The following is a 27,362-nucleotide window of genomic DNA, read 5'->3' as shown; positions in this document are numbered from 1 at the left end:
CTCCTTTCTCTATTTAAGCCTGAGCTGGAATTTGCCATTGCATGTACACATAAGTGATAAGTGATTCTGGGAAAACTGAACTCAGTGGTTTTTATGAACACAAGTGAGATTAAAACAGCACTGAAAGAACTGAAAAAAAAAATAAGCCAACTGGATCACAATTAAAAAGGTCAAAAATTTATTTTTCCTTAGGGCATAAGAGGCAATGTAAACAAAATACAAAAAAAAAAAAACACACACAAGTCAATTCTTACAGTCTGCAAGCATTTGAAGACAGAGTACCCTTTTCCCACCTCCCCCCAGAACACTGCAAGCCTGCTCCAATGTTAATAAACAACAATCCTGAACCCTGAAGGTCCAGCAGGTTTTGCCAAGTCTCAAGCCAGGACTGCTTCTCATGTAAGGACACTGCATCTGTTTGATGAAACACTTCAGAAAAGTCCAACAAAACATAATATTACAAACAAAGATCAGATTTAGCACCACCTTTGGTCCAAGTGATCAGTGAACTGGGAGATGACAGGTACAGTTTATTTAGCAAGTCCTTTCTGCCTGAGTCTTAAAAACATTAAAGTTTCACATTGCAAAGAACTTGCAATAACGCTGAGAAAACAGCTGGCTGGCTGTCCCTTGCCCCCTCTGGCGGTCCTGGGCACCCGGAGAGGCGAGCTGCATTGCCCTGGAGCCGCACACACAGCCACCAAACAGTTCGAAGCACCTGACACAGTGGTGCATGGCCCAGTAGGACAGTTCCGACACATTATGCCAAGGGCCTGATTCTGCTTTGCCATGGCAGAGTTCTGAAATTTGGCATGGCTGAAGCACAGGAAGGGCAGAGTGGCCGCGTGTGCCCTGAATATCCCTTTCCACTAGCATCTGCCACGCTCCAAAACCTCAGGATGGTGCATCTGCATGTTGTCAGGGTACATGATGGCAGACACCTGGAAAGGAGCTAATGTTACCTGAACACAGGATTCATGCCAGATAGTTCAGTGTGTCTGAAACATGCAAATGAGGAGCCCTTTTATCAAGCATAATTTACCCCAGATCCTTATTAGGCTAACCTTTTTCAACACACACATGCACATCACAAATGTATGGCTATGCATTTTTGCAGAAAGGTGTCAATACCCAGTTGCCATGCCCCAGAACTAGTATGGGCCAGGATACAGCCACAAGGAGCTACGACAATCCTAGGAAAAAGATTTAAACTCAAAGTTCCTGGTAGTAGTTTACCTCTGTGGCAACTCTCTTCCCTAAAAACGTCCAGGACCTCAACTTGAGGTGGTCTTCCTTTTCCTCCAGAAGTTGTTTAGCAGTCCTATTTAACATTTATTAAATGCTGTTTGCCTGCCAGATTAAATCAGCTCTACTAGATGCCTAAAGATAGATGCTGAAACCTAGTTTTAGGCACAGCAATCTGAAGTTTTTGCTTTTTTTTTTTTTCTTTTAAACCTGCACAATTGCTCAAGATAATTTTTTTGGTTTCTCATTTTCCATTGAGTGACCCATGCAGAATTTTCACCTTTGCAGGCACAGACATGATTAAATCTCCCCAAAATGTTCACTTTTACTTGACTGCTTCCAAATATACTGTTCGGGGGGGGGGGGGGGACAACCTAATTTACTTTACATCATATTGCAGTTCTCTGAACAAGCATCTAGGTACGGCACATGGTCATTATGTCATCAACATAGAAAAGAGGGCAGCACCACGTACAGAGCCCGCTTCGCACATGTCAGCAGAACTGTCTACTGCAGCACCCATGCCTGCAACATGAGCAAAAGCAGGTTGTATCTAAGCAATAATTAAACCCTCATTTACTGCATTTGGTCTACAGCTTAACCACTAGGACAGCTCTGACATCAGTTCCGGACCAAGCGTTCAAGTCAAGAAAAGTTGCAAGTCTGGATAAGGGGGAAGGTAATGGCTTGCCCAACTCCATTTCCCCCACTGGCAAACCTAGAGCAAAGACGACACGATACAGTTATTTCAATCATTCTCACCAGGACTAAGATCCACTTCAATTGCCCCAGTCGCAGAATTAGGCCCAAAGCAAGCACCATACATATTAGGTATATAATTACAGAGGTCCCCAACTAACTTGTGCTAAAGCACAAGTGGCATTTCTAGAGGGTTACTTGGCAAAAAGGAGAGTTATTTTTCTCCACAGAGGATACACTTGTGTTGGCCCATGAAGAAGTTACTCACCTCTGCTAACCAGAGCTCTAATCTGCTTCGAATCAGCAGACGTGGAGATTAATCCTAAAAATGTCTGTCTTCCATTTTGTGCCAGTTCAAACAGATCAGGACATTTCACCCTAGCCCATTAACAATAACTCTTGCCACCAATGGTGAATGGTACTGTTATGTGCCCAAATATCATTTCTCTGGATTTAAATCTAGCTTGAGAGGCTGAGAAGGGCAATATTTTCTATCATGCATCTGATCTGCTTTTCTAGAAAGACATATTAAGGCCAAAATACAGTCGGACCCTTGCAGGAGCTATTCACTGTACAAACAGTTTTACTCGACTGGTCCCCATCTCCAGGCCATTAAACCAAAACTGGAGAAATTATGATCCTGCAATTACTATTTCCATCTCTAGCTCCACATTTGTTATAAGTACACTAAGGCGCCATGCTGCTTCCAGCAAGTTGCAAAATACCCATCAGCTTTAAAAGAATCAATACTTGGCCAAAGGCTGCACCACAAATAGTCAAATCCACTGCCTTCAATGGAGCTGGATCAGAGGCCACAAGCAAATATGGTCCAAAGCTGTTACCAAAAGAAAGGTTTCCCTAAACTCATTTTCCTCCTCTCTTGGCAGTGATTAGAAAATACCCTTGTAGCTTTAACTCGCACCCCAAAACAAACTGAATGGACTCCCATCTATAAACTCTCTTAAAAGCAAAAAACCCTCAATTCTTCCTTCTCTAAATATGCTGCAACAGAAACTGCATCAACTTCTAGACCTTTTCCCAAGCAGGACAGACAAAATGGTACCCACATTAAAAAAAAAAAAAAGACAAAAAAAAAAAAGTGTCACCAACTTGACCACACACACTAAGACCAGCCACACGTTTCTCTATCTCTGGTCACCGACATACTCTCCCAAGCTTCCCACCACCTAGCTGCTCACAAACGGACTGCTACACCAACACAGAATTCAACAACAGCATCAAATGCGCAAGGTCACATTAAGAACACCCATGACCCAGGAAACCCACTGCAAGGCCTTATTTAGGCCAGGCCTAGATCGATCTGTTAAATATACATTTGGGACAGCAAAACCAATAGCTGCATCTGCTCCTGATGCAAGAAAATAAGGGCTCTCCTAACTGCAGGCAGTACAACTGCTCCAACAGATTTCAGCCTTAATGCAACAGGAGGTATAGGCTCCTAACAACCGCCTGCCCGCTGTTTCTAAGACAATTTGGGCTAGTTAATGGTTCTGGAAACTGCTACAGATGCACGTGCCCAACTGAGCCGCTTTCAACGCTCACTGTTAGTTACCGGAGCCTGAACTCCAGCCTAACCAGCAATCGATCAAACCGCTGGCAAGACTTCTCCAGACATGAAATTTGATATCAAGGCTTCACATGAGAAGGCTCATCTGTTTGGTTCTCCCCAAGCATTGCAACCAGAGTAACGAATGCCGCTGTCTGCAATTGAAACTGCAATAAAGGAACGGCCCTGACGCAACATGAGGTTAACCAGACAACAGAAACGCACCTACTCTGTACACTATTGACCCCACAATATTCAGTTTGGGCCCTCGGTACAAAACAGCCATTGTAACAGCACATACACTCAGCTTTTGCAGTACTGCAGGTTTGAACTCACCATGAATAATGAGCAAGTCCTTTCAGCAAGCCTATTCAGCACACTGCAAAAAAAAAAAAAAATTCCTCCTAGAGACTGGAAACAATTATAACTTTTTTTCTCTCTTGAAAAACCAAGACAGGAAATAGTTAAGACAGCTATTACTAAAATATTTCATTTTTTTAAAGGTTTGTTTTTAATTCCCTTTCTATTTGCTCCAGTTTGCTAATTGTCGCAGGGTAAGTTCCAGGGATTGCAATACTCTCTTCTAGTCCCGCTTCTACGGGAGTAGAAATGAACTGAACCTGAATGCTCAGGGGATCCAGATCCAGAACAGAATTTGATGCCCTCCGCAATGTAAAGCCCAGGGGTGATAAAAAGATGATTTTTTTTTTTCCCCATTTACTACTTCCCTGGTGACCCAGAAGCAGTTCAAGAACAAGCTCTCAAACAAGAATAGAACTGTTTGCACAGCAAAGGCCTGTCACGTTGTTTACATTTCAGACATCAGTCAAATATGCAGCCAGTAACATAGATTTGAAGTGGAATATCTGGAGAAGCCTGAAGTATTTCATATTTACAAGTTAAATAAAAAAAAAAAAAAATTCTCCATAGGGCCAAGTGATTCTCCTCCCCTCTGCTTCTCTTTACTAAGCAGGGACCAAGAGAGGTACCTTTGTAACCAAGTAACCCTTAGTATCAGGGAAAGAGCGCTACAACCCAAGACAAAAACATCTTCCCCGTAATGCCTCTAACCTGTGCTTATTTCGCAGGGGGCCAACGTAGGCAGATCCGGAGCGGACTTCCTTGCCAGCTCTGACTGTTAGCTGAACCCCAGTGCATGCAAACTTTCAGACACACAAAATGCCTCAATTACACCAACACATAACACATGTTTGTCATACTTCGGTGGATCATTGGCTTCAGGATACAGATTGTCATAGTACATTATGGAGCACAAAACTCAGCATTTCTCCATAATGAAAAATGCTAACACAGAGCAGTGATGTATTAAAACCATCTATACAGAGAAAACACCTGCAGTGTTAGACCCAATAATTTATGGCCTCATTAGAAACATCCTTTTCTCATATTTTATCTTTATTTATCCCTCCCCTGCCAAGACAGTTACCTCTTATTTCTTACCAAATTGTTAATATAATTCCCATTCTTTTGATTCAGTAACAAACAGGAGTCTCAACTCAGGACAGTAGTGGCATATGCTGTCAATAACAGGTCTGTAAAACGCCAGTGTGAAGCTTTAAACCAAATTTATTTATTTAAAAAAAAAACAAACCACAAAACAAAAAAATTGCACTCTCCAACTACAATCAACGCTACCTCGATGCAACAACAAATGCAAAAAACACTGTGAATGGGACCAGCCCAGCCCTGACATCTATAAAATGGGAGAAACTAATTTGTTCTGCCTGCGCCAGTGAGGCTACTGCACTGCACTGGGAGGAGAGCTGCAGCGCGGTTTTGCTGGGGAGACCCACGGCACCCTGCCCGGATGTGGAGACACCGGCCAGGAGAGACCCTGGGGCACGAACAATACTGACACCCCCAAGGGACGAGGTCTCTCCTGGGGGAGTCACGGGCAACTCCCCACAGGAACCTGCGCTGCCTCCGGGTCGGGCTTGAGACTGAGGAGGAGAAGCAGCACTAGCAACCTAGGTCCCAACCTCAGGGCAAACTGCAGGGGACTCCGGATCCGGCCCTACATACAGTACTTTGAGAATTGCAAACACACACAACAGAAGTGACCACTGAGCAGCAGAGAGGGAGCGAGAGAGAAATACGAGCACTGGGCATGGCCAGCTGAGGCCACGAAACAGTTCAAGTGTGCAGGCACATTCTCCATGCATTGCCACGTCAGCGGGCTCTGCTCCTACCGAGTAGCTGAGAGCAAGGGAGGAGGGGGAAAAAAAAAAAAGCAAGTAAGGAAAAAAAAATTAAACATTTGTTCTCAGACCATCATATTGGTACCTATGAAACACTGAATTACACACAGCACTTCCCTACATGGGTAAATGTAAATGGCACCTGGAATTGCCGGAGCCGTGAGTGCTGGGATGACACCGGCACATAGCAGCAAAGCTCCCGTGGGTTTCAGCAAACTGCATGGCCTGCAGGGGAGCGGACCGCGGCACACGAGTGCCGGCGGCTTAGGGAGCCACGCTCCCTCCCCGCTGCGGGTTTTCTCTCAGTGCAACTCTGCAGATGCTGGCGGGCTGCTCGCCAGTTCAGATGAGAACGCGTGAAAGGAGGATGAGGTCAGCTCCTCCAAACCAGATTTGTTTGTAAAGCTACTAGATGCACTGAAATACCAACAGCTACGTGATTTTGGAAAATGTCTGCAGAATTCAGTTTTTCTATTTTAATGCAAAGGTCTCTTCTAACAATATTAAGGCTTTCTGACATAAGTTTAAGAACAACAGGACAACAGCTAAGGAGTAAAAAGCTGAGGTACACCTCCCCTCCAGGGACATAGACCAGGGCAAGAGGAAAGGTACTCCTAGGAGCTCAGAGTATCAAATGCTCTGGCTTTCACATTTCTTTTGAATTTTTACAAAAAGAATCCAGTTTCGCAAAGGTAGGTTTTGCTACAACCTAGAAGTCAGCGTTATTTTAGACGGACAGAAGTTCTCCTTCCATTCAGGACAGGATTTAAGATAAAAATCTCTTTTGAAAAGCAAAGTTACTTTATTTTAGACCTGAGAGATCAGCCTTTGCAAGTCAAAAAACATGACAGCAAAAACCAAATCAACTGTGAAATTCTGCAGGTGAGAAATAACCCAGACTGGGGCTTCTTTTCCTTAGTTTAACAATAAGGGAAGGAAAAGAAACGGGGAGCTGTAAAAACATGCCCATAGCTCTTGCAATAAATACAAGCAATACTGGAGCATCAGGACTTGGGGCAGAAGCATTATGCTTCACAACTAATAACTTCAGAAGGGAAGAACAAAGGACATAACCAACAGAGACAAACCAGAAGACAGTATCATGCATGGACAATAAAGTATTTAAAGCATAGCTCAGAAGGCCTCTATCAACAAGGATGTTAACACACATTCTGTACACAATCCTGGCAACATGCTGCACAACCTTTACACTCATTACTCACAGGGGATGCTTTCTTATGAAGAGTAGTCGTTCCACCCCAAACCACCCCAGCTAGCAGTCCCAATCAACCCAAGGGCCCTGTTCTCCTCCAGCTGCCCCTCTCTCCTGCATTCCCCCTTCCCCTAAGAGTGCATGAATAGAAAATTGCAAACAGTTCACACTGCACGTTCCACTCCAAGTCCTGGATGAGGGGCCTGTTTATTCTATGAATATTGCACTTATCCACTCATTGGATTTCTTTTTTCTCAAGAATGCAGAGTATTTGGGAAGAGAAAAAAAACAGAAAACATTAGTAGGATACAACACAGGAAAATATGAATTATTAACAAGCTACCTATGAAGATCTAAAATTAAATAGTACTAGTTCTAGTCTGTTAATACTAGTAATATGAAAATAATGAATGCTTTATCAAATTCCCTTGTTTTTCATATAAGATAAAAGCAGTAACTTTCTTTTTAACTGAGGAAAGCAATGACTATATATTACAATAAAATATGATTCATTAAGATCTGAAAGTGATGAAAACAATTATATAATGCCTTCGTCAAACTTTATAACATCGTAATGGAAGGAGTCTTTGGGGTGCATATCCAAAATCATTTTCAGCTACACCAGCACAGATGTGAAATTCAATTTATGGGAGTTTAACCATGAGCCAATTGCAATCCTTCATTATTGTGTATTTGTTATTACGGCACATATTGATTCAAAAGCTTCCTGTCAGCACATCAGCTAAATATCCTGGTGTGTGCCCATCCTATCTTTTATCTTGAAGAGTTTGGCTTGCAAAAAAGACTGGCACACGTGACTACGCCCAGCTATTGCAAGGCAGAAGGGCTAAGACAATTAACAGGAATTTCCTCCAACAGGGAAGGGCAGCTAACGAAAATGCATTACTGCTGCTGTAATGAGAAAGTGTTTTGAAAGGGGAGACAAGGGAAAAATAGCAATTAAACTTTTCAGGCATTATATAAACCTCAATAACGAACTCAGAAGTGCTCATTATCATTAAAGTTGCAGTATACAGCAAAACAAATTTCACATTCTCATATTTTGTTTCATGGAATTGGATTTGGGATTTTCTGCTGGTCCAGATCTGAGACTCTTTTCGGGAAGCACAGACAGCTGGCAAGAGCAATGCGCCAGCAGCCACCTCTTCTTCCCAGAGGAGGGCTCCCTTCAGCTTCAAATTGCTTTTCCTAAGCCCTGCAGGGCTCTTATTCTTGAACCAGACTTTCAAGAGGAAATCAGACAAAAAAATTCAAACAGTACTATTGATTTCTGCATTGAGTGTTCACTGAGGTGTATGTTACTTATAAATATTGCTCTTGATCCAGTGTCAGTTCTGACAAATTTAGTAAATAAAGCTTAAGGAGACATTGATGTTTTAGAAAAGATCTAAAACCCTTTTTAGCACTACCTCATCCTCCAAGTCACCCTGCCAGGTTGCATTGCCCTGCAGTCAGCTTTTCTGATTAAGTTTAAGGCCATTCACTCGGTTGTGCAGCTAGCAGGGAACACGGCTTGCTGCTATTTGGGGTGTCACTGGAGCTGACTACGCACTAGCTGCTCACTGATTTTTGGGGGGGGGGGGGGAATATTTTCCCGATCGTGCAGTTGAAATAATCAAAATCACTGAGAGATTATGAAAAATGTAAGAGGGGAGGGGGGAAATTTTGGGTTTTTTTTGGTCTTTATCTAGAAAGTGCCCTTGTGTTTAAAAGAACTAGGCCAAATCAAGGCTTTGCTTGGGCGCACCAGGCAACAGGCTGGTGCCCGTCCCTCCTGGCAGCGTGATGAGCCCGTTGGCCAAGCACAACGCCCCTGCCAAAACGGGGCCCTTCCCCCTGCTCTGCCGGTGGGAAAGGAGCTGGACCACTGTCTGCTACGTGGCCGGCCCATGTTTTTTGGGCAAGCCTTGGTTAGGCAAATCCGAGCCATGCGCCAAGCCTGCGCCCAGTGGAGATGTGGGCTCGTGCCGGCCGTGTGCTAAAAGCCACTGGGAGCTACAGCTATCACAAGCCCTGTGAGGTGCCCGCCCAGCAAAGCCAGGACACTGGCTGCATGCAACTGTTTCCTGTAGCGCATGCTGCCCCGGCAGAGCCGCAGGCTGCTCTCCCATCCCCAGGCAGGAGCCCTGGCCTCAGCAGCTCAACGCAGAAGACTTGGGAGCTGTGCTTTTCCTTTCCCCCCCAAGAGAAATGACCTCGTGGGAATGTTTCTAAACAAAACTTGAGCATATTTTAAATAATAAGTTAATTCTTAATAAATATGTGCTTGAAGAAAGTGATAATTATATACTGCACCTTTAAATAATGCACTTGGTTCTCTGCATTGGCTTCCATTTTGGTTTCTTTTATTGTTAAAGTGCATTAATTCAAAATAATGAACCACTTCCGCATCATTATTGTTAAAATAAATCATAACAACATTAATACGAGTCACTAAGTCGCTACTATTAGTACTGCAATCTAGCAGATAACTCTATGTATTGCTCTATTTAATACTGTCCAGCAGAAGAATATAATACTTCTATTATAATCTCACAACAGCTCCAGCAGTCTTTAATGGCTGCTACCATATTAGTACAACTTAAAACGGGGAGAAGCATGAGAGACAGGGCTGCAACGCCTCAGATAGACATCCAGAAAGATGTAGCTAACTGGATATATACATATATATCGTAAGTGAGACGTAAGGTCCAAAGCGGGCTCCGCGCATTGTGATAGGGGCTGTTGCGCACATACACCTCCTCCTGCCACCACAATTTAAACGGATCCCAACCAAGCGCCCTCCCCCCCCGCTTGAGGCTCAGAGAGCTGCTGGGACCACAGCACTGCCCGTGGCCCGTCATGCCACCTGGGTTTTGTTTAAGCTAACAAAAGGACGTTGGTTAGCTTAGCTGTAGGCAACTCTCTCTCAATGTTATCATAGCAATTAATAAAAACCCCAAACCACACAAAAAAATTAAAAAATAAAGACAAGAACAACATATAAATTGTATAATTTTTTTTTGGCAGAGAAACATCCCTGGTAACACATGATATTGTTGTGCTATTTCACTCAACCCCTTGATCCCAGCTACTTAAAGTCTTTATAACCTTTACCTTCCAAGCCAAATTGGTATGAAGCTCTGGTGGAAGAAAGGGCATGTATCATTTTGCGTAAGCCAGTAGTGAAATAGTCTGCCCCCTCCCCTTTAACACAGATACACAACAACACTGCCTAATTTTTTTTTTGAAAGAAACCAAATATTGATCTCAAGTGATTAACAAGGCCATTACAAAAAAAAAGCAAGACTTTCTCAAGTACAGTAGGGATTTAGCCGATGATGTTTACAGTACAAGAGTTGGCTACCTCAGGAATAACTCCATACTCCAAGCCTTCACCAATGGATGCCTCTTCCATTTCCCCATCACTCTACCCTCAGTGTGCCACATTTCAAAGCATGAGTTAAGAAAGGCAAATGGAAATGGAACTAGAAGAGGCAGCTTCCTGGTTAAATGAATTTTAGACCTAATTGCTTTGATATTAAATCTGAGCCTGAAAAGCCCAGACACACAACACTCTAGTACAAGTGTACTCTCTTGGATTCAAGTGGGAACAGAAACACACGTTTGGCTCCTACTTCAGTTTTAAGTCTCTTCTGGTAAACCAAGACAAAAAAAAAATTAAAGTAAACCCAGAATGCACAGTAAAAGACAAAAACAAAACACAAAAAACAATTCCCCAAAAATATACAAATTAGGATGTGCAGACTGAGTTTGATGGCTTTTCTCCTCCCTCATCGTAAACACTGATGCTGCAGAAGGTTACGGCTATTTCTAATACTTTCGTGGGCCCTGCCAGCAGTCAGCAAGCACGCTTGGATTCGGACCAGAAGTGACACACTTGACAGCTTTGTCTTCAGTGTCTTAAGGGAGTTTTGTACATTTTGATATTATGATCGCTTTGAGAAACCCAACTCTGGGAAGAGACTCAACCAGGATCTCCTGGCAGCAGTCAGGCACAGAACTAAATACAGAGCCTATAAAGTAATCAATGTGCTTAAGCATGGGGTTTGTTTTGTATAAGCACCAGTAGGCATCGCTGCCCTAGAACACCTGAAATCCCAACTCCGAGAACTAGACAGAGAACAAAAGGAAACAAAAAAGAGCCCCCAACCAACACCACCTGATTGCCATTTCCAGGGATTTAGCAGTAACAACAAAGCACAGCCGAAGTCAGAGACCAAATCTCTCCACAATGAAAAGGCTCTAGCTCCAGACCAACCAACTGTTGAGAAGAGGAAAGAAGTGAGCTTCTCCAAAGGGTTAGAGTCCCTCTGTTTCAGAGCGCAATTCCCACTTGCTTCTCACTGTTAGTAAGTTGTGGAAATACATCCAAAACTCTTGGGTATTCCATGCATGGACAAGAATGAGGAGAAAGGGAGCCAAGACTGTAAAACAGAGTTTGGCACTAAACTCCCCAAGCAGATGCATCTGTATTTCTCTCACAAAAGGCACGCATTTGGTTTCCTATCAATAACGGGAAAGATGGGATGTCATACCCTGTTACACGTACACGACTATTAACAACTTCACAAAAAGGCATTTGACTATGCTGTATCTTCCTCATAGTTGCTTACGACACCTCAACCCCACAAACCTCTCCAGAACACGGCAGATTTGTCCGCAACATAGACAGACTCCTTTGTCCCTCTGTACAAACTCGGGCACAGGGAAACGTCTTTTTGCGTAGCAATTGTTTTTTCCACATGTACACAGCAGGAACAGTATAAATTAGGGAGGTTAGAGACATTGCAGTATTAGTTCTTTTTCTCCAAATAATTTGAGGGCACCCAGCCTTTAAATGGCTTCACACCATTCATGATCTGGCAGTACCACCACCCATTTGGGTTCCTTTCCAGGACCTCCATGCAGACACCTTCCTGAAACCCTGCAGTCTCCTCATCCCCTTCATAGTCTGCAATGGAAACATAGATGTCTTTGAGATTGTTGTGGATGAACTGGGATTTTTCAATGGGTTTTGGCCTGACAGTGGACACGGGGATCCCATTCCTCTGGCTGGGGAGGTTGGAGGTGGTCTCTGAGCCCTCTGTGCCTGACCTCTCAGCCTGCTTTCCCTTGGTGTCACCTGGCTGCAATCGTGCGTTACTGAAGGAGGAATTCCGACGGACGGTCCTCAGATGATCTGTAGACGTTAACGACTCATTTCTGCGCAAGGAACACGATAGGTTGTTTTCCTTTGGTGGTGGAGACACAAACACTGACTGCGGCCGGACGGCAAGCTGCCTCACACCATTCCTCATTTTGACTGGCCCTGACGTTTTTGAAAAACCGCCAGGAGGTTTGCTTGGAATGGGCGGTGTTGCACGTTTGCTTTGGTTGATGGTGTTCAAAGCCTGAACTCTCTTCTCTATCTTCTCTAAACTGTTTGACTTGTTTTCATTTTTCCTGTTCTTGGAAAGTGAGGCATCAGTCTCTGTTGCTGCAGTTTCTCGCTGGTTATCAGGAAGAGCCAAATAATGAGAAGGAGCCCAGCCTTCCATGTCTCCATATTTCAGGTACCACCACCCACTGGCTTGCTTTTCCAGCACTTCCACTTCTACTCCTGCTGGGAAGCAAATTTCAGAATCCTGTACCTTTTGGTATGAGTCAGTGGTCACATAGAAACATCTGGAGTCATTTTCTTGCTCAGTTTTGGCCTGATGGCTAGAGCAGAAAATGCCACGGGAAGGAGCTGTAATAAGATCAGCTGAGCTCCTTCTAACAGGATCTTCTTGGTTCTCAGAAGCTGTGTATGGGGGGCTCTCAGACTCTTCACTTCTTGAGCCTTTAAGTCCACCTCTGAGTTGCCCAGTTGGCCTCAGCTGACGCCGTAAAGTGCTGATATCCATTTTTTCCTGACTCTGAGACTCTGCCTTGTTCAAGAAGGGTTTGGGCCTAACAATTGGCTTTGCTCTAATGGAAGGGCTCTGCCCAGGCTCTTTCTTCATACCTGTTCTTGGCATGCTACGTAAGCCAACGTCTGAAGCTGACCTTGGTTTCGTCTCCTCGCTCCTGGAGTAGTGACATTTTCCAAGATCGGGCTGGATGTTTTTGTCAGTCTTGGGCTTCACGAGTGATGTTTTAGGAGAGCTGGAACACGGAGAGTTCCTTCGGAGCAAGGAGAGAGAGGAGCTTTTCTGAGAATCAGAGTCTCCACTAGATTCCTTGTTGGACAAAGCATCTTCCGCATAACGCCTAAATCCCTCATTCTCATAAATGGTCTCTTCCTCGTGAGCAACGTCCTCTGAAGACTCTCCTACTTTGAACTTTGTTTTCTGAAGTGATGACACAGGAGAAGGCTTGAGTGGCTGAAACAATCGTTTTTCAGGAGCGCTCTCTTCACGATGGCTTTCATTCACTTCACACTCTGAGTCAAAGCCAAAGGCAGGCACGTCATACTCGGGTTCTTCGTATTTGAGCTTGTGGGGAGAATCCTGGGCTTCCCCTGAAGAAACAGTTCCAGGAGTTGTTCCTTCTTCAGAGTCTTTTGGTTTACTGGGAGGTGCTGGGGGAGGAACTTTTGGACGGGTTAAAGTACTGGTTCTTCTGTTTAAGTTTGGCTTCTTCCTCTTGTCAATGTAAGATGCTGGAGCCCATCCTTCCTTCTCTCCAATCTGCACGTACCACCAGCCACCAGAATTCTTTTCTATAACCTACGAGATGACAAGGAACACGTTAGGCAAAATCTTAACTAATTGCTTTTCACTCCTCCTTTCTCAGTCTGGTCCTCTGCAATAGCCAAGCATTATTATTTTCCCAGTTGCGTTGTCACAGCTCACCTCTGCCTTTTGTCCTCCACGAAAGCTTATGCCATCAGAGATACAAGACTGGAACTCTGCAATAGTGTAGTATTCCACTTCCACGGAGGGTGGCTCTGGTGGTTTGGGCAACTGAAAACCCTAGAGCAAAAGCAGTAGTTTTGTTCAATTAAACCACAGAAACAGTGAGCTGAATAGCATTAGTATGAAGATGTATTTGCTTTCTCAGATATGCTATTCACTAAAGCTCTTCCTTCTTCCTATGCTACTTCCCAACAATAATGTCCCGATTCTCTAGAGTGGAAGCGGATGCACAGAGATGGTCCACAAGAGAGAAGGCCTTTCAAACTACTCTGTTCATAATGCCTTCACTAGCTATTAAAACTGATAATCTTTACCTGAACAGTAAAACTTTTACTGATAGGCCATAAAGCATGCATTGCCATATCAGCCACAGTAACAATAGTCCACCTAGTCTGATAATTTGTACAGAAAGACCCAGCTCTGGATGGCTTGTTACAACTACAGGAAATGGCATTGTACCAGGCCCATGACAGATTTTGTCTATTCCCAGACATAGCATGTTAACATGTAATGCTAATGAATTATTGCTTGTCATTTGCTCCTGCACTTTAAATAACCTGAGTTCTTTAGTGATATGACATAATGGGCATCTTCTGTAGCAAGAAACATAGGGGATATCGGAGAACCCTGTAGCACTTTTCAGCTGAAGTGAAAGTAGAAAGCGGACGGCTTTAGGGTGAACCAGAACCTCTGCTCAGCCCCAATACCTGAACGACGGGATAGCCTACATTTGAATTGCAGAGAGGCTCCACGAGAAACAGGACATTGCCACTTAAAACCATTCCGGCAGCATACCAAACTGCTCTAAAAGCTGGGTGCCTTTACATTAAGCCTTTATATTTATGCATTTTAGAATTTATTACAATTATTGTTAAAGTGATAACCGAGATAAGGCTCCCTTCAAAAATTTCAACATCCAAAGCTTTTCAGATTATCACACTGCTTGTCTACAGAATGACTAGAGGATAGTGAAGCTTCACAGCTTCTGAACTTCACTGCTCAGTCCTAGCACAAGAGGTGTAGCACATCAGGATCTCGTGAATACAGGTCAGACCTGCAGACAGACAGACACAGGACAGCAAAAGACAAGATGTTCCTAAAGCCATTAATGAGAGGAAGGAAAAGGAAACACTGTCCTTTATTCACCTACTCTCTGGTTTCTGAGTTATCCTCACTGTAACTAACAAGCTGTGTTTCATCACGCACAGCATGTGGCATTTTGCAGAGAATGCATCACTCCACCTTAGGAACCATGTCCAACAATGTTTTAATTAGATGTTTCAGCACTGTAAATGCTGAAATACAGTAGAAGATGCAGTATAATGAAGTGCCTTCAGGTAATAGAATGGTTTGGATTAAGTGAAGATAACTGGAAACAGCAGACACGTTTAGGGTTTCACATGTATTATCACTGTCATTTTCAGCATGGAATTAAGTGTAGTAGCCTTGTCAAAACAGTCTAACTGAAAATAATGCAAAGTGAAATAGGAAGAAAACATTAACAAACTGGATGAACAGCACGCTAAGAGACATCTCAGATGACACACAGACAGAAGAACAAGTCACACACTGCTTATAAAGGGCACAAAGTCAAGCACTATGGCCCAGTCATAAACAAGTTATTAGTGTGACTTTTGTGCAGCTAGATTACTGAGTAGCCCCCATGTGAAGATGACAGTCCTAGTCTCAGAAGTGGGTCCAAACTTCCAGAATTCCAACTTTGAGGATAAACGATCACAGGAGATCTCATTTCTGTAGCATGCATCCTCCCATAAGATCCCAAGTCACCGCAAATATACACCAGAGCAAAGTGCAGCCACCTCAAAGATAGGAGTAACGGAAGGAGGAGAGACATTCCCAGTTACTGAAGACATGCGATCTACCACTGTAAGAAGATACTGTCTTGGCCAAAAGACATCCAGAAGAACTTTGACCCTTTTGACTCATCCAAGTGTGCTTTAATGCTCATGCACAGCACACAATAGCCTTAGGATGTTCTCCCTTCTTAAAACTTAATTTTTTCTGCTATGAAAAGTAATTAATTTTTATGCCACCATCTCTTCATATGGCAGAGGGATAGGCATGAAGCAGCTAGATGACATCAGTTCAACAGTCCCACACCCTCACTTGCAAAGCCTTCTTATAAACTAAATCCAAGCACCTACTTAATGGACCATATGAACTTCACCCCCTCAAAATACTTACTTCAGTAGTACTGAAAGCTATAAGTGACTTATTTCCAGATTCAAGCATAACAAAGCATCAAGACTTTTTAACCTGGGAGAAGGCAGAAATTTAAGGACAGCTCAACATTTGCTTAGTTGGGGCATCATCTTAAAAAACAGAAATCCCTCAACTAACACTAGGATGTTCAGAAGTCTGCTCAATACGTAAATAATAAGATGAACAGCCATGCAAACAAAGCACCTCTCGGGCACTCTCCCTCTTGTGCACACCAGCACACCTACCCCGATGCACCTATACACCATAAAATAATACAAACCAGACTGGATTCTCTTCGTGGGGGAGGTCTTGTTCTTAGATTTGGAGAACCTGAGTGGGAAAGGAAGAAGAGAAAGTTTATTTAACTTTGTAAGTACTGCTAAACACATTGAAGAGCTCCCTACTGTGTTATACAGCTTGAGAGTATTAGAAATCAGTATTCGCAATATTTGAGGCATCTCTCTGAAACAATATAGGAAAATATGAGGGAATGTTAGACAAAGATAAATTTACTATTCACCTCAGCACAGCGAGCAAGTTTAAGAGGAAATCACTGCCAGAAAGTAGTAGATTATGTTTTCTGCTGGAACTGACCAGCTGCATTGGAGACTGGCCAGCAAGGAATTGGCTTAGTGTCTAGTTTTCCCCCCAGCAGTAAAAATAATCCACTGAATTAATAACACTCATACCATCTTCTATTATAGTATCTTGCCGTTCCTTCCACAGACTAGAGTTAAAATCTGGATTTTGCAGATGAAGTAGTAAAAACACACATGACAGCAACTTGCCCAGGAAAGCAGCAAACAAAGGTAAGAGAAAAGGCCTAGGCTGTCTGCTTGACTCAAACACACCATCACCTCACCTGCATTATTGAGGTGGGGGCAGGGGGACACATTTCAGAGTGTTCAAAAAGATGCACTACTCTGGAAAAAACATTAAATAACTGCATACCAGCTAAGATATACAAGCAGCCCTTGTACAAAGCAAACAAACTCTACCGCTGCTAGTGAACGACCCATGTCCTGGGGTTCCTGCAGATCCACAGGCAAGCGCAAAGATCTGCTTGTGCAGACTTAGCTGCAAGACCAGGATACGCAGGGCCTTAAATGACAGACAATACCACCTACAAAAGGCAGAAAAAAGAAAATACTGCAAACCAATGGAAATCCAAACTTTTTTACTGCCTTACTTATTTGAGCTCTTTGTGGTGCTATTCTTGCTATGGCAGGGGAACCCTGGGCCAGTTTGGATGCCTGCTTGTCTGGGGTCATCATTGCGTTGCCGTTAGAGTCACTGCACAAGATGGGCAAACTGATTTCCTTCTTGGTGATGTGGGATTCGGAGGTCTCGTTTTCTGCTTGGGTTTCCTTGTCGGTCGATGATTTCTTGTTCAGCAGGTTACTGATCTCCATGATGTTTCCTATGATTTCCACTGGCCCAGTTAAGTTCTTTTTCCTAGATGGAAGATCATCCTTAGCCTTCTTCAGGTATGAAGCTGGGGCCCAGCCTTCTTTGCCTAGATACCTGCAAATAAAAAAGGAAATATTGTCAAACCCAGCCATGTTATGCATTCCAGGTGTGATTACTAAGGCAAAAGGGATGGAAGATAATATAAAACTAAACCCGCAGTTCTCAGATAAGCTATTGTGGTCTCGACTCATCTGCTACCTATTGATTAGACACCTCAAAGTCAGCTCAGCTAACAGTGAACTGTGAACTGCTGTAAAAAGAGAGGCACTACTTCTCACCATAAGGAAGGAGTCTCTCTGGATAAGAAATACAGCTACTCACCAGGCAGAGTTTCACCAGTTTGTTTTATGCCACATTTATATAGTTTTGGACAGACTCAGTGCTTCCTCATACAGCAAAAAAGCAAACCAATGAGTAAAGGATTTTAACCCTTCCTAGTGACAACTAATAGTGGAAAAGGGCTAAAGGGTGAAATTTATCCCAGCAGAGAGGCCCCACATCTGCAGCATGTAGGGCTTTGTGCAAGCCTCCCACCCGCAACTGTAACACACATCGCCCCTCCTCCCAGAACTGCCAGCCCTGTATGATTAGCCTAAGGACTTAACTCAGGACTAAACAAAACAGACAAACAAAAAGACCCCCCAAAAAACAAAACAAACCAAAAAACATATTGTTGCAGCTTACCCTGTCAGTGTAAGGTCAAGAAACTATTTGACTAAAGAAAAATAGCTTTGATGGAGATTGATTTTCCTGAACTAGCTAGGGGCCGTTTGAAGAAATAAACTGGGAAATCTGAACAGATACCTGAATCCAGTAAGCGTTCCCAGAGCACAAGACTGACTGCGCTTACTATGCTTCAAACTGAAGTCATTTTTTCACTCCTGGGCTTTTGGGATGATGATTTTTCTAACTCCTGCCATTCCTAACACCTCAGCAGGGATTTCAGATTACAATCAGACTCCAGGGAAGACCACATGGATGAACTCTGCTTTTCCTAAAGAAACCCTAACTTGCTACAGAGCGAGTCACTGAAACCCTTCTCCCTTTAATCTCTTAAGATACCCAAGGCAGGCGGCGCTTGAACTGTAAGTGGGAAAGCAGGCACCATTAAATTTCTGGTGCTCAGGAAATCTGCAGGAAATACAAAGGTTAAAACAGGAGGATTCTAAGGCTCTTTAATGAAAAGAGGGACTCATTAGACAGCAGAGGAAGGAGCTGGGAGTGTGTGGTGGGGGGGAAGTGTCAGCAAATCATTCTTTGATTTACTATCAGATGAGCAACTTTGTCATGCAACCACTTAGATTAGCTGTGAGATTTCTTCTGCAGGGCACATCCTGGGCTCGTTCACCACGTCAAAACCCTAAACTTCATTAGGGTCTTGCTGCACAAGAGCAGGTACTTGCAGCAAACAGCACAAGGCCTTCTATACCCAGAATTTGCCTTTCCCTCCCCACTCGTCTACATCAATAAGGGCAATAAACACAGGTGCTGCTTCTCCCTGCATACCTGTCCTGCCATATATGAAGGCAAGCGTATGGGATCTCCCACGTTCAGAGAGTTTAGTGTCAAGTCTTCCCAAGAAGCCTTTGGCCAAAGGAAATCATCCAAAAAGCTTGAAGCACGGAGACTACCAACAACGAAAAAAAGTAGCAAAATGGAAATGACTTGATCTGGCTTCTAATAGATCCAAATTGCATCAAGACACAGCATCATGGCTGGATGCTTTATATCTATGCAATCCTGTCCCCTTCGAGGCTCTGCTTCCTGAGCCAACCTATGCTGGAAATCCCGATGTAATGCTCTCAGAGAAAATAACCCAGAGAGGGAATGTACGTGTTTTGTGCTTGAACTGACTATGGTAAGATGCAAGAGTACCAAGCACTGCACATCAATTCCTACCCCGCCCCCCCCCCCCCCCCAAAAAAAAAAGCAGCCCTTTTCCACCCACCCACCTCCAAAACAAAAAACCCTCAATACATGTCATGTCCTCCACTGTGGTTATCTTAGTGCCATTTTCAAGCAGTGACTCCATCCCCTTTTGCACTACTTGTGATGCAAAAGGACCGTGTAACTTTGAAGGAACCTTCTAACTTTACCTGATCTGGAGATGTCAGGCTTGTGGTCTGCCAAGAAAAGAAAGCCACATTGGCCAAGGCACTGAGCGCTCCAGTTCCAGAGGTTACTTTCAACAGAGCGTGATTGTGCAAAATCAGCAAGAAAAAACATTTTCCCTTCACCTCAGTTTGTGGGAGACTTAATACGTTTAAGATCAGAAAGGCAGCAAGAGACAGATTCTGTACTGGCTTGTTAGTTCTCCTGCCAACTATATGCATTTGGATCAACCCAGGTAATCCTGCTGCTTCAGATACCTCTATTCTCACATTGTTTCCCCAATGAATAATAGCAGCTGGGCAGTTAATAACTCCAGGCAACATACCCTCAGTAGAGGGGCAGTTGCTGGTTATTTCTTTGTGAAAGCTAGTAAATTCAACTTGAAGTTAATGCCGAGCACTAGCTGCCAGATGCAACCCCACAAATAAAAGCTACTTATATAAGCCAAATAGGCTTACTCGTTTTACTCCTTGCACTCAGCAATCCCAAAGCCCTTTGCAAACATCACCTTAGAAGACTCTTTCATCTCCCCATTTTATAGGTGGAAGAAGTAACCAAGAAATCTTCAAGATATCTTGTACCAGAATTAATCTTCATTTCATGTCTGAGAATTGAACCATAAGTATCCTTCCTTCATTTACATTCACAACCTAAGCAGATGCTGCAAACTTTACCCCAGATTCCTTCTCATTCCAGTTAACACCACCCCAGCTGCACTTCATTCACATGGGCTCAGGCTCATAACAAATCACAAAATGAAGCAGCAGATAAATAAAAAGCTCAATTAGCACACTGCTCCTTCTCTTGCCCGCAATCCTGATCAGGCACCATGAGATTACCTCCACTAACAGTAACTGATACAAAGGAATATCTAAATAACGAACAGCCATGGCAGCTGGTAAACTGCACTGTGGTTCATACTGGGAAGCGCACAGATCCACTAACGCAACAGAGTGGTAACAAGGATCTCAGAACAGAGCCCTCCATGCACTTCCCTGAAGTCCATATGCTTTTAAAAAAAATCCTAATGTGCATAGGGTAAAATAAAGGAGGACACCAATATTAACTGTAGCTTCCACTACAATGGAATTGGAGTATTACAAAATTGAGTGCAATGATTTGGCTCCACTGTGATTCCAAAACCCTCCCTGTTAATATTACATGAAGGAAAAAATGGATTCAAACCATAGGAATGTTTAAAAAAAAAAGTCAGAAGTGCCTCTGTGAGTCTGAGCATGAGAGTCACATCTGCTTTCCAGCTCCAGAGCACTGGAATTACTCCAGAGGGAAGCAAATGGGGAGGGAGGGGGGGGGGTTGGAGAGGGGAGGAAAAGAAAAAAGGGGGAAAAAAAGAAAAAGGACAGGAAATGAGGATCAGCACATGGCCAGGAATTTGGGGAAATTACATATTTAAGGTGGAACAAGCTAATGCCTTTAAGGTGGATTCCATCTGTAAGCAGCTGGATTTGTTTCGATTTCTAGACCTTGATGTGGGTGCTCAGCCTCTGTTATCCAGCACAACAGACAACACGGCAGCAGGATTCAACTGCAGCCTTTTCTTGCTCCCTCTCCCCTTGCTCTCACCGCAGGGGACAAGGTTGCTCCTTTTAAGACACTGAATACCCATGGACATACTGCTGAGTAAGAGAAATCATTTTCCGAGCAGTACCTGACAGCACTCATAGCAGTTTAAGCCTAATAAGCTATTCAAGAAGTTTGAGATCAACAATCTGGGCTGCGAAGGACCAGCTTCTTGGGGATGGGTCACCACACCATTTTCAGAGGTATTACCCACAAAAAAAAGTTAGTTCTACAAGCAGATTAATCCTCTAGCAAGACTGCAGAGCACTGCCCCACAGCAGCAGAGGTTTTTCCTGCACATGGCCGACGGCCAATACCCAAAGCGCTCAGGACACACGCACTCCGTGAGGTCTGACCCACCTCGCAGCAAGAAGAGGAGCTGCTCAAATCAAAACACCTCCTACAGAGCGGCCAAGGGCACACTGCACTCCTGTCTCCCTCTCTAACTGCCACCGGGAGCCTGCAGCATCCACACTGATGCTATAAAACCTCACACGCACGCACTTGCGCTTCTATTTTTAGAAAAATGAGCACTTTGGGTTGGCCCAAAAGAATGTGCACAGAAAAAAGGAAAAAAAAAAATCTGCTTATGGTAGAGCTGTTAATACGATGAAGGGGAACCTATAGTAGTAATAAGGCTGTATTTCAGCAGGAAAAGAATATCAGAATAAACTCAAGGCTGTTCCCCCCTCAAAACTTATGCACTCTTAGTTCCGCTATCTGCAACTTTGGACTCAACTTCTGTGAATGATTAAAGAAGAAAAAAAAAAGTGACCTGACCAAACCCAGGCGCTTTGAGTTCCTCCTATCTGGAGTGCCTTCCTGGCTCTACTACTATCTTTATTAACCTCCTCCCCTTACAGGAGCATTAGAGGGAGGAAAAAAATCCATTTTCTAGGGACAGGACATCAAGAAAAAACAACAACATTGCTTCAGTCAGCACTTTCATAGTCTCCGTTCTTGGCTGATAAATCAAGCAAGATTCAAACAAAAGCAAGTTTTGAGCTGGGGAGGGAAAGGGGGAAGTCACCATTATAAAGACATTCTCAATGCAAAGAGGCGACTAGATGAGATGTTTTATGCTGCCTGCCTGAGAAATAACTGTCCCTTTTTAAGCTGCTGTATCACATCTTTCCTCAAAGAGAAATGGGATGACACAGCACTGCCAGACCCACACATCCAGGCGATGTACACGATACAAGCCAAGGGGAGTCACGGCAGAGGCACTAAAAACTTAAAGTGCTGTGTAAACCTAGATAGAGAAAATTCTTGTTGAGTAACCGGTCCTGACACCTTATGCCACCATCTGAGGCACACCTAAGCTACATTTTCCCCATAAACGTTTAAAAGGTGGATTTAAGTCACAGGTCTCCTCTATGACTGCTGTCTCTGATAAGTAATAAATAAAATTAGATATGTAATAGCTTCACTTGCCCTAGGAACACATCCCCTGTAGACACCTGAACGCCTGATCTGGATGTGCAAGATTAAGCAAGTTAGCTGAAACTGTCAATAAGCTTGGAAAAGAAAGGCTATAGCCAGCAAACTGGTCTCTTTTATCCCTGAAAATAGCACCACCTGCCCCCCACCGCTCAACAGACCACAATCAGCCTTTCAGCATTACTGTAAATAGATTCAAATATGTTACAGAAACAAACTCTCATACTGGAAACACATTAAAGTTATGCACAACAGAAATCCTTGTTAGGACCCACAGATCTTAACCGAGATCTGGGCTTTTAACTTGAAGGAAGGAAAATCTAAAAGTTAAGGAATTTCCCTACTGGAACAGTCCAGTTTTTGCAGACACCGTAACGTTACTTCAGTCGCAATTATATTGTCGTAGCCTTTTTCTTTACATTTCTTCAAGATGCCTTATGGATAATTTGGGTTTCCTTGCCCAGCTACAAAATTATTTAAGTGCTAACACTGAGTGAACTATCAGAACAAAATCTCATTGTCACGGGTTCTGCAGCAGTCTGGCTGCACGGCTTTTTTTTTTTTTTTTTTTTTTTTTTTTACCTTATGTACCACCATCCTTCCAGGTTCTTTTGGATGACCTCCACGGTGACCCCTTTTTCGAACCCAATCTCATCCTTCCCCTGGCTGGCGTACGGCTGGATAGTGACATATTTCTCTTCTAGTGAAGGGAGAAAAGGCAACATCAGTTAGGGTCAGAATTAGTCCAGCTGTTTTTCTGTTCCACGCGCTTTTAAACCGTTGTGCAGTGATTACGTGGAGCCATTACCAAAGGCGGAGCCCTGCTCAGGGGCCCGCTGATTATTTACGCTGACGACATGACAGATAATCAGCCCCTTGCCGCTACCCTGCTGCTGATAATCAGTGCATTTCCATGCCAATAATGACACAGGGTCCCTCGAGAGTCCCCCTCCTCCCCAGTTCCTCCAGCGGGTAAGAGAGGATTTGAAGCTGGACTCCACTTCCATACTGTAACTTGACAGAATCAACCTGGCTGCCAAATCAGCCCAGCGTCACCGCAGGAGCTCCAGCCAGTTGGCTCTTTTGAACACGCACATGGCTGCGTTAAGCATCGTGTTACTGAAACCCGAGCCCTGGATCCCACGAGTGACCTATCTTCCCCTGCGCAGAGAGGCTGACCCATCACGCAGCATGGGTCTACTGAGACGAGCTTCAAACCAGCACTGAAAAGACTACAGAATAAAAGGCTTTGCATTTAACAGGAGACCATATAGCACCTTGCATCCACGGGTTGAAGTGTTTTACAGATAAACTTTCACTAGATCTCACTCCAGAGAAATACACAGGTGGCAACACTAAACAGAGGACCAGAGCTAAAGACATACCTCAAAAGCACAGGCTAGATTTCAAGTTTGGTGTTTGAGCCAGAAATGTTGCATCCCTACTCATCTCCAACTGTTATCCCCTTCCAGGCCAGGCAGACGTGAGTAGACTTGTTGAGAGGAAGCCAACGAGCAGAGGAAACAGACACTTTCTCAGCATCTTCCTTACCCACCAGGAGTCATTTACTGCTCTATTTCCATCACGCTCAAGGTCAACCTTTTCATACATTAGCTTGAGGCATTGACAAAGCGAACTGCTGGCCTCCCGCTCTGCAGGGGCGGGCGGACAAAGCGATACCAAACCACTCTCCTGAACCCAAGCTACAGTGCACAAAAGAGCATGAGTTTGTGGCTACACAAAAAGGCAGTGAACAAGCAATACAGTGCACCCAAATGGGCCTTCCTATCACACTTTCTACAGGCAGTCCCCAACAAGGCATAGCCAGGAACAGAGAGGGGGATGTCATTGCACAGGAGCGGGCAGGGAACGAAGCGAATCCAGCGTTCTCGACCGCTGCCAAACAAAGGAGCTAAGCAAAGGTTGCAGCAGCTGGAGGCAAACACTCTTCTGGAGAGAGTGAAGCAGACCCAACCATATGTTTGGTTTTGCAGCTCAATTGCATTTTGTTGCTGGGTGAAGTACAAAAATTTTAAAGAAAAACTGTACTGAGACAAAGAAAGAAATATTACCTCAGAAAGTGTGTGTGTGTGGGGGGGGGGAGTTGGCACAGCATCTGATGGCAGCAAGTTAAGCAAAACTATATCTTTGAAGCCAACTTCCCTTGACTGGTCTCATTTGGATCCTTTTAATTCTGATAGAGTAAAACCTGTCAAAAACTTTGTCTCCTAGAGGAAAATCATCTCTCCGGCTCCCCTACAAGAGGGGGCTGCTTTAGCTGCTTTATTACTGTTAAGGAATTCCAGCTAGCTTCCAATTAGCACCATCAGGATATACCACCTTCCCCACGGAATTACTCTGCTACAAAATCAGGTCCGATGACTGCTGATGCAGCTGATGAAACATGGCTTCAAAGTCACAGGACAGCTTTCCTAGCTGGGTTTCCACTCTGCAGAGTAAAGGCAGGCTCGTTTTTCTTTATTTAAATTGACTGCTGCTGAAGGAGTTAAGTGTCCAATTTGCACCACCTGGAAAAGCCCAAGCATTAAACTGAGCAGCAGATGATCCCAAGGCAGCTCAAACTCATTCTCAAGAGGAGATGGCCAAGAGAAAGTGCAGGTACCTAGAGCTGCAGTACTGTCCCAGAAATACATTGCCTCAGACAGCCTCCAGGGAGTTTTCTAGGAAAATAATAAAGAGCTAAACCATGTGTTTGCTCTGCTTTCTCTCTCCAACATACCAGAGCCCCTTTATAACCCGGGCTATCAGAGTTCACTTTTGCCGCTGCAGCTACAACAGAAGTTTCTCTGTTTATCTTTTTTTTTCCCCCTCCATGTAAACAGCACTCCCTTCTGCAGAGGGAATCTTTATTCAGCCAGCTCCAGCTCCTCTTGCTGGGCAAAGCAGTCCTACTCTCTGGGGGCAGGGCCTGCTTCCTTCTGCTGAGGACGGGAGGTCATGAGCAAGGTGTTTGCTCCAGGATTTGCACACAGCTTTTCAAACTTCCACTCCAGCAGGATTTCTTGTGGGTGGGGGACTGAAACCATGATGGTCACCCATCAGCCCTGCCAGCATTTCCAAATCTGATCATTCAAGGAAAGTCAAAGTTTGGGGTGATGGTTCTTTGCAGCCTGGGAAGCAATCACCTTTCAGACATGAGATTCCTACCTCTCCCCACACAAACCACTGTTTCCATCCTACCTACAGGTCAACGGTTACTGGGGAAAGCCCGACAGACCCAAGTAAAGTACTGGAACAACCAGCTATTGCTGTAAATGCAACTTCTGGGCTTGCAGCTATGTACGTGGGCACACGCAACTGCTCTACCTGCTCACTAGTGCCTTCTTCCCTGCCATCTACTCCTGTACTTCCTTTCCAGTTAGTTTCAAAATAAGTCAGAAAAGCAAAGATGTATCCTTTGAAGCACCTATACCAACCCCTCTCATTCTGGCTGAATGGGCTGGTAAGGACTGAACCAGCTGTTAGGTTGGCACACTGAAAAAGCAGCAGCAGGCTGCACAGAGAAGCTCCACCCTCTGCAGCCCCTTTCCTAAGCTCTTCACAAGTGCTTAGGTTTAGTAGGGAAGAGACTCTGCAGAGCAGCTTGCAGGAGCCTCCAGCATCGAGGTTCCTGATTTGCCTCTTGCTACTCTCACCTTGTCTCGCACACTGATGTGCCCAGTACTGCCTATCGGGGCACTGGCTGGTTCTAGGAACTGGAATTCCAAACTGGTAGGTAGGGACCGTCTGCACCCAAGTGTCACGACAACGGGGACGCACAGGCGAGCCCCGGGGGCTTTTCTGAGCTGCCGCTGTCCTATTTGGCTCATGAGCGAATCCATTACTTAGCTCTTCAATCTTGCCTCTTTCAGCCCAAGACTACTGCTATTTGAAAGAGGAGGCTTCTGGTGATTCTTCCTTATAAGGGGGAAGAAGGGCAAGAGACTTAAGGGGAAGTGGAGAGGGAAGAAAAGGGGAAAAAGAATTTTCCCGTGAAGTAAGAAAATCACAAATGGGTTAAAAGTCCATTCAGAAAAGAGAGTCCTATGATGTTTTTGTTTAGCAGGTCTATTTTTAAGCCTATAGATCAAAAACAGGAAGCCACCATTAAAATTTCCCCTTGCAGAGTGCTTTCACAGCAAAAATTACAGCCATTTCCAAGACTACACACGTTTGGTTTCTTTCAGTGGTGCAGGGGATACCACAAATACACACAAGGTCTGTAACGTAAACGGGATTCTGCAGATACGGGCCCCCTTGAAGCCCAGGCACAATTCTGGTTTGCTTCTCAAAGAAGCAAACATCCTTTAGCCAAAGGATGTTACGTATAAATCACCATTTGCTGGGAAGAGCAGTGGAACTTCCAATAGACGTGTCGCTTAAGAGGACTGATGTATCATTCAACATAACAGATTATTATTCAGAAGTCTTTAAGGAGAGATATTTGACACTTCATGATGGATACATCAAGTTACTGGAAAGACTTAACACAGTTAAATGGCTTCAGGAGAGAATTGGCAGAGCATCAGCCAGTAGAAAGACACTGCACCAAGTTACATCGACAATTCTGAACTATCATGCTATTTGTTCAGATACTATTACAGACAACCGTATAACACTCAAGTCAGTGAACCATCCCCGAAGACTTACTGTCAAAGCTGAATGCCCAGATCTGCCGAGAATAAAGAAAT

At 44.1% G+C, this 27,362-nt stretch overlaps 1 protein-coding gene across 13 annotated transcripts in view; it reads right to left on the bottom strand.

Annotated features, from left to right (window-relative positions):
* Positions 1-155: 155 nt before the first annotated feature.
* The window catches only part of SH3PXD2A (SH3 and PX domains 2A), a 272,461-nt gene continuing 245,254 nt past the window's right edge, over positions 156-27,362 (bottom strand). For all 13 annotated transcript variants that reach the window (XM_068949734.1, XM_068949736.1, XM_068949735.1 and 10 more), the window contains 5 exons: positions 23,254-23,371; positions 17,258-17,592; positions 16,349-16,398; positions 13,783-13,902; positions 156-13,656 (listed from right to left, as the gene is read on the bottom strand). In XM_068949734.1, coding sequence (XP_068805835.1) covers positions 11,761-13,656; positions 13,783-13,902; positions 16,349-16,398; positions 17,258-17,592; positions 23,254-23,371 — 2,519 coding nt within the window. In that variant the 3' untranslated portion in view covers positions 156-11,760. The remainder of the gene's footprint in view (positions 13,657-13,782; positions 13,903-16,348; positions 16,399-17,257; positions 17,593-23,253; positions 23,372-27,362) is intronic.

Source organism: Struthio camelus, chromosome 7 (assembly GCF_040807025.1).
Source record: "Struthio camelus isolate bStrCam1 chromosome 7, bStrCam1.hap1, whole genome shotgun sequence".
Taxonomy (NCBI): domain Eukaryota; kingdom Metazoa; phylum Chordata; class Aves; order Struthioniformes; family Struthionidae; genus Struthio; species Struthio camelus.
This window is presented reverse-complemented; position numbering and strand designations above follow the sequence as displayed.